Raw genomic sequence first — 8,474 nt, forward strand, 5'->3', positions numbered from 1 at the left:
TCTTTCCCTTTAAAATTAGAGGCAGGCAACCACTGCATTTTAATCATGATCCAAACAACGATGCTGCATACATGCAGCAGGAACAGTTTTTAATCTAAATTAGATTGTATAATTTCGAAATTTGAAGCAAAAACAGAATGGTTTGACCGGTTTTGTGAAACTATACATAAAAAACATCTGCATGAAACAGAAACAGCAGACGAGCTGAATGAGACACAGAACCATCTAAACTTTTCTAAAGAGTGTAAGTTCCCCTCAGACATACATTCAAATAAACTCCTACCCATAATTGAATCGCGATTTGTTTAGCATCTCAACCGATTTGAATCGTCGCATATTTTAATCGATTTTCAACCAGCTCGCGGTTAAATCATAACATCCCTATTTAAAAACATGATATTAATCATATCATATAATAAAATATAATGTGTTGTCACTACTGTAAATATATATATATATATATATTCAATTATTTTTGGATCTCCTTCAATACTTTCAGAATCTTTACTTATTAAAATAATTTTGTTTCTGTATTTTAAAATATATATTGTACAGTATATTAACATATTTTAATGACAGTATATTTATTGAACAAAAAATAATTATTAGATTTTTTCAAAATAAGCAGAAAATAGTATAAACTTTGCTAAAGTGATTGTTTTGAACAAGTATTAACTTAGACATTATTAAAAAAACAAACAAACAAAAAAAAAAAAAACATTATTTTAGCTGAAGTATTTGTATCAATACCGTGTGCCTTTTACCCTATGCTGGTGAGCCTTTTGCCCCGTGTGTGGGGTAAAAGGCCCCCCTTGCCACCTCATAAATGTATAATATATTTAAACTAAATAAACAACTTGAATGATTTATTTTCACACAAAAACTGTTGCTCCATTAATGTTCAATACAATGTATATATTTTTTTCTGCAATTATACATTTTAAGCGCAGTGAATAGCACATTTTTTTTCTTAAGGTGGGCCTTTAGCCCCGTTGTACCCTATGCATACATAATTACAATTCAGAATTTACATGAGAAAATACAAAATACATGATAGAGAATGCTTGCAATGTAGTGAACTGTATACGAAAAAGAAACAAAAGTCAGATTAAATTACAGGTTCAGTTAGGTGGAGTTGGGGATGGAGGAGTTTGATTTGCGTGCAGCAATGCGATAGAAGAGATGCTGAAAGAAAGGGAATTTAAATGGACCGCTGTGATAAGTGTCAAGACTGAATTGGTACATGTCAGGAACAGCTGACTATCAGCTGATGCGAGCTTGACTGACGTGGCCTGCCTGAACTAACGTGATGCTTGATATTTACACACTTGTGTGGTCGAACTGTTGTATAAATGCAATATCACACTCGTAGCTGTGAGATATGGCTGTATATCGGCATGCTGTGATTACCTACGGCCGAATCACAGCCGATATACAGCCAATATCTCATGGCTACGAGTGTTATATTGCTCATATATATATATATATTACACATTGTGGTTCAGGGCTTCCATACATGAGTGTGGATGAACAAAAACTAGTTTGTAGAAATTTGAAAGAAAGAAAGAAAGAAAGAAAGAAAGAAAGAAAGAAAGAAAGAAAGAAAGAAAGAAAGAAAGAAAGAAAGAAAGAAAGAAAGAAAGAAAGAAAGAAAGAAAGAAAGAAAGAAAGAAAGAAAGAAAGAAAGAAAGAAAGAAAGAAACTAAAGGTGACTACTATCACTCAATCTCCTTGCAGTCAGAATCTGTGAACAATCATACCATCATACTCATGCATCGCCCTCGAAAATAAAAATGTCTGCAATGATCCACAAACATTCAATCAAAACACAAATCAACAGAGGAAATATCAGACTACATTACCAGCTGGGCTCGTCTCTGGTGTGACTGTTGTATGAGTGCTGCTGATGTTAGTAACAGCTGAAAAAAATAAAGGACTGATGAATATCAATTAATCAGCAATCACACAAATAAAACAAAGAGTTCATGTGAATATAATTACCTGCACAGTACGCTGAATAGCAGAAAGTTGGTCTAACCAGCTCATAGACATAATAATTGCCTGGACAGGCTTTGACTTTAATGGGGTAAGACCCAAAAAAGCAGCAGTAATTGATCCAGTGACCGCAGACATCTCGAGTGACGACTCCATCTTCAACTGTTGGGTGTCCACCACGAATCCACAGTGGGGCAGCAGTGCCACAGCTATACTGAGCAACACACGTGTCTGGGATGTGAGCGCTCAAGTTGTTAATGAAGAGACGATACCAGCTGCTCGAGGTGAGATCACTGTCACACTTGTAGGAGCTTGATAGGCGACTGCTGTTGGCTCTCCATGGATCGTCCAGCACAGTGTAGTTGTAGCAGGGGTCAACGGAAGAATACACTGCAAAAAATAAAATAAAAAATAAATAAATCCCATGAAAAACTGTAATTTTATGGTATTAGGGAAAAATATCTGTTAAAAAGAAAAGCACAAACTAATATTTATGCTGTGTTAATAACATGATTACAGTATCACTGTGAATTTCATTTGAGTCAACTAAACAAAGAATATGTCTGTACATACAATTAATCTAAACACTACTTTGTGTATCTGAAACTCTTAGGCTTAGGGTTTCAGAATCTGGCAGTAAGTTTTGGGAGTTCATTTTTAGTCCATCTTCTATCCTAAAAGGTCTGTCTTGCAGAGATTGACTAAAAATGAGCTCCTAAAACTTACTGCCAGATTCTGGAAGATAAATTCTTCAAACAGTGGTATAAGAGGATGTGGTGCTGCACCTTCAAGAGTCACTCTCAACTTCTCTGTCTATAAAGCCTATAAAAAATTAGTCGTCTTGTAATTCACAACACTTCATCGTGTTATTCTTATTAAGCGAGGGTCTTTTTTTTTTTTTTACCCAAGCAAAGTCTCTGAGAACCTGACACCTTGCACTTCTGGAGACAGGTAGGTTTCAGTTCTGGAAAATCTTGGAGCTCACTGTTAGACATTACCAGGCATTTTGACAGTAATATATTGGCAACACTTTTTTGCCAGCTAGTTACTGTAGGTCAAACATCTACACTAAAACCTTGCATTGTAAACTAATGGAAATATACTGGCAACACTGTTGCCAGTAATTAACTGTTAATTGTGTAGTTATTTACTGTAGTCTAGTTTACAGTATATTACTGTAAATAAACCATGGATTAAATTAAAACTCTTCATTTCTAGAAACCGACTTCCTTAAATTAGCCAACTGCCAATTCAATTTATAAATATTTTTAACATGAACATATTAATACTTTGAACATATTTCACTTGAGTCCAGAGGTGGGACCAAGTAATTCCTTTCAAGTCACAAGCAAGTCTCAAGTCAAATCCCAAGTCCTCAAAGAGTTAAAGTTAATGAGATAATTAAGTGACTAATACTGTCACACTTGTAGGAGCTTGATAGGCGACTGCTGTTGGCTCTCCATGGATCGTCCAGCACAGTGTAGTTGTAGCAGGGGTCAACGGAAGAATACACTGCAAAAAATAAAATAAAAAATAAATAAATCCCATGAAAAACTGTAATTTTATGGTATTAGGGAAAAATATCTGTTAAAAAGAAAAGCACAAACTAATATTTATGCTGTGTTAATAACATGATTACAGTATCACTGTGAATTTCATTTGAGTCAACTAAACAAAGAATATGTCTGTACATACAATTAATCTAAACACTACTTTGTGTATCTGAAACTCTTAGGCTTAGGGTTTTGAGAATCTGGCAGTAAGTTTTGGGAGTTCATTTTTAGTCCATCTTCTATCCTGAAAAGTCTGTCTTGCAGAGATTGACTAAAAATGAGCTCCTAAAACTTACTGCCAGATTCTGGAAGATAAATTCTTCAAACAGTGGTATAAGAGGATGTGGTGCTGCACCTTCAAGAGTCACTCTCAACTTCTCTGTCTATAAAGCCTATAAAAAATTAGTCGTCTTGTAATTCACAACACTTCATCGTGTTATTCTTATTAAGCGAGGGTCTTTTTTTTTTTTTTACCCAAGCAAAGTCTCTGAGAACCTGACACCTTGCACTTCTGGAGACAGGTAGGTTTCAGTTCTGGAAAATCTTGGAGCTCACTGTTAGACATTACCAGGCATTTTGACAGTAATATATTGGCAACACTTTTTTGCCAGCTAGTTACTGTAGGTCAAACATCTACACTAAAACCTTGCATTGTAAACTAATGGTAAAATACTGGCAACACTGTTGCCAGTAATTAACTGTTAATTGTGTAGTTATTTACTGTAGTCTAGTTTACAGTATATTACTGTAAATAAACCATGGATTAAATTAAAACTCTTCATTTCTAGAAACCGACTTCCTTAAATTAGCCAACTGCCAATTCAATTTATAAATATTTTTAACATGAACATATTAATACTTTGAACATATTTCACTTGAGTCCAGAGGTGGGACCAAGTAATTCCTTTCAAGTCACAAGCAAGTCTCAAGTCAAATCCCAAGTCCTCAAAGAGTTAAAATTAAAGCTAATGAGATAGTTAAGTGACTAATTAAATGATGATTGTGCATTAGTGATGAACACCTGCTGTTATTGAGAATTACAGAGGATCAGATGTTTTAATACATGTTTTAGTTCGGCTCTTGGCCCTTGACTTTCAAACATTCGTTTTTCTCTGGTTGCTGTAATTGTGTTTATGAAACACATTAGTTACAGCAAGAAATGAACAAGAGAAAATATTTTCAGATTATATATTTTTTTTTTTTTGACGAAAAATGTCTCATTTGCAAGGACATTTTATTGATAACGACATTGTTGTCCTGTAGAAGCCAGGTTTACTGATATCACCAGTGGTAATGTGTAATATAGTTCATGTTATTGATCACAACTGAACTTTCATGAAATAATAAGAGCTTTAAAAACTTTGCACATCAATTTAGAATCTGTACATTGTTTAGAAACACAGACATCAAGAATCAGCATATGAATCTCAACAATGGTGATGATCGTCAGACAGATTCATGTTGCATTGCATTCTGGGTGCACCAATCATAACTCAGCATGCATTGCGACATGAATAAATTATGCAGCTGCATTGTCTTAGTATTTTAGTATTTTATTTTTACTATTTGCTTTTATTTTTGTTATTTTTTGTTGTGACTTTTTACTGCCTTGTTTTGTGACGTTCAAAAACACATACAAATGATCAGAATATTTTCATCATTGCTGAGATTCACATGCTGATTCTTCATGTCTATGAATGCCAGAATTGAAAACTTGCAAAGAACCATGTTTATTAAAGTCTTCTATAAAGGTTTTTTTTTTTCACATTATCTCATATTATTTTAACAAAATTAAAATCATGAAAGCAGTACGGTTGTAGATAATTTGCAATCAGAGACTCAGACACATGACATGATATTAACATAAATGGCTTGCCATCACATATGTGTTTAACATACACTATAGTGCCAGCCAAAGAGAAACTTAAATGTAAAAAGTTATGGGTCAAGAGGCAACGAAAGCAACCACTATTCACAGAAACGGTAAATTGAAAAGAAAAAGAAAAACATCTAAACATTAATTCTCAATAAAGACCCTCAGTTTTAGATAGTCTAACTGGTTAGTAATGCATGAAGCTGGTGATGCTGTTTGTAGAGTTGTTCAATCATCTTCTGCTGAGATCTTGAGAGATTTAATGTCTTCTTTTATTTCAGTTGATTTTATCTAAGTCTGTGGCTGAAGTCAGTTGTAATTCTTGTTTCTCTTTTCTTCAGTGATTCTGCTTGTTAACAGCAGCTGTTCATCACTAATGCTCAATCATCACTTAATTAATCACATAATTATCTCATTAACTTTAACACTGCTTCAGTGTTACTTTAACACTCTTTTAGAGTGGGACCATATATGCTCCGAGCAGTGTTAATTTAACTCCCGTGATTTCACCAATGTGTTCTTACACTGTGGTTACATACTACGTACACATTTAGTTACTATGTAAGTACACAGGTATTAGTGACACAATATAAAGTGGGACCAGATGTTCTTTCTAAACACACAGTTACAGCAGACAGAACATGTCTGTAAGCGTCAAGGTTCAAGGGCACAATTAAAGCAAACATTGACCTCTACAACGTTAACTACAAACTTTATTATTTTCAATAAAACTGTTGTAATTTTCAATACAACTAAACTGGTTTCACACTCAGTGTGAAAGGGTCTTAAAACTGAAGCTGGAAGTCAGTTGTAGTTCTTGTGTGTCTGCTTGTGTCTCTTTTTTTTCTGTTCTTGTTTCTCTGTCCTTCAGTGATTCTGCTTGTTATCATCAGGTGTTCATCAGTGTCTGAATTCACTCGCTTCCTTTCATTCACTCGGTCAAGTAAACTAATGTAGAGAGTAGTGAATGAGGGTATAGAGTGTGATTTTGAACAAAGCCTCTCAGTGTCGACTTCGAGCTCTGTTAATTCACAGTATATTCCTGTTGGCTGCTTTCTCGGAAATGACAAATATTACCCAGAATGAATTGTTTTCTACAGTATATTCCTGTTTTTATTGAAAGTGGTATGTTACTGTAAGAATTTGGGCATTTTTCTACAGCAAGGGTTAACAGTGTAATTTTGAACATTTCTCATGGGCATTTAATAATGTTTGACTTTTCAGTCTGAGTTAAATCTCTTTTTTTTATAATTTGATCTGTAAAAGAAAACCTGCCTAATAATTCTGCACAACTGAAAATAAGGAGTTTTTCACTTTCAGCCTTCATGGACAATTATATATCACTTATAAATGATTAAATACCAGAGGTGGGACTTTCAAGTCACAAGCAAGTCTTCAAGTCAAATCCCAAGTCCTCAAATAGTTAAAGTTAATGAGATAATTAAGTGACTAATTAAATGATGATTGTGCATTAGTGATGAACAGCTGCTGTTATTGAGAATTACAGAGGATCAGATGTTGATGTTTTATTGGTTAAAATGATTGCACCATCATGGAGATCAGTGTTTGCTTTAGTTGAGCTCTTGACCCTTGACTTTTTAATGATGCTTTTTTTTTTTTTTTTAATTTGGTTGTTATGATTGAGTTAATGAAGTAAATTTATTATAGCAAGAAAAGCCAAGAAAGATTTTCATTAAGTGATTTTCGGTAAGTATTGGTAATTTTGTAGTCATTGGTGTCTTGATTTACTGATCTCATTCAGTGGTTAAGCTCTAATGACATGTTGTGTTTTTTTTTATTAGTTTCTTGTTATTTGCAGTAGCTACATACTAACCCTGAACTGTATTAATGTGTTTTTGCTCAAGAGAGATCTGTTAGTTTAATGTAGTTTTGTGGGTCACCATTGTGCTGGAGAGTAGAGCTTGTGCTTCAGTCAATGATGAGCCACAAGCACTGGCGTTCTGCTGCTTTATTTAAAGACTAACTGTGGCGTTAATACAGTGATGATCTCTTTGTTTAGTGCTTCAGCACATACTTGTGTGCTATTGCTGATGATGAACTTCAGTGATTTGAGTTATAGTCATGTTTTTTGTTACTTTACTGTTATACATTAAGTCTTTGCAGTTTTCAGAGGACTGAAATTAAATAAGTCAACCAAATGTTTACACACTATCTCAGCAGTGAAAAAATCTCAATTGTAGTTAATTTAGTTAAATGAATTTCACAACAAATTTTCCAATTTACTGTAAAATGTATGTATAGCATTACAAGTTCACAGTTGCTCTTGTCATTTCACTCATATTTATAAACGTTTCTACTGTTTTTTTCAGTTTGCTGTATTTTTACGGTGCAATTGTAATTATTGATTTACAGTGCTTTTGTAAATGTACAGTATTTCTGGCAACCAAAATTGCTAGTAAGTTGCTGTAAATTTTACAGTATTTTTTTTTACAGTGTGATTAAGTCTGATGTGGTTTGGAATTGGTCAAATGTGCTTGAAAAAAAAAATATGATCAGAATATCAATGTGCCGAATAATCAATTTGCATGCACTATATATATATATATATATAGCTCCTGTTAATGCTGCCAACATCTGAAAGTTTGGATGAATAGTGATTAATACGCAGAACGAGTGTGTAGAAAGAGTTCATGTGAATATAATTACCTGCACAGTATGCTGAATAGCAGAAAGTTGGTCTAACCAGCTCATAGACATAATAATTGCCTGGACAGGCTTTGACTTTAATGGGAAAAGAACCGAAATAGCAGCAGTAATTGTTATAGTGACCGCAGACATCTCGAGTGACGACTCCATCTTCAACTGTTGGGTGTCCACCACGAATCCACAGTGGGACAGCAGTGCCACAGCTATACTGAGCAACACACGTGTCTGGGATGTGAGCGCTCATGTTGTTAATGAAGAGACGATACCAGCCGCTCCAGGTGACATACTGGTCACAATTACTGCCTGAAGCATATATGTTAGTGGCTCTCCATGGATTGTCCAGCACAGTGTAGTTGTAGCAGGGGTCAACAGAGGTATATTCTGTA

General features: G+C 34.4%; 1 protein-coding gene across 2 annotated transcripts in view; it reads right to left on the bottom strand.

Moving 5' to 3' along the window:
• Positions 1–8,154, bottom strand: part of LOC107698220 (adhesion G protein-coupled receptor L4-like) — a 56,548-nt gene extending 48,394 nt beyond the window's left edge. Inside the window, exons 1-2 of one of the 2 annotated variants that reach the window (XM_016499187.1) lie at positions 8,089–8,154; positions 1,863–1,919 (exon numbers count right to left, since the gene is read on the bottom strand). Coding sequence is in view for 1 of the 2 variants with exons in the window: in XM_016499186.1 (XP_016354672.1) it covers positions 1,761–1,776 (16 nt within the window). In the remaining variant the exon portion in view is untranslated. Of the gene's footprint in view, positions 1–1,760; positions 1,803–1,862; positions 1,920–8,088 lie in introns of those variants that run through there. The other variant, XM_016499186.1, reaches the window with a different exon arrangement.
• Positions 8,155–8,474: the final 320 nt, after the last annotated feature.

The sequence above is a fragment of the Sinocyclocheilus anshuiensis genome, unplaced genomic scaffold (assembly GCF_001515605.1).
Source record: "Sinocyclocheilus anshuiensis isolate Anshui unplaced genomic scaffold, SAMN03320099.WGS_v1.1 scaffold2736, whole genome shotgun sequence".
Lineage (NCBI taxonomy): Eukaryota > Metazoa > Chordata > Actinopteri > Cypriniformes > Cyprinidae > Sinocyclocheilus > Sinocyclocheilus anshuiensis.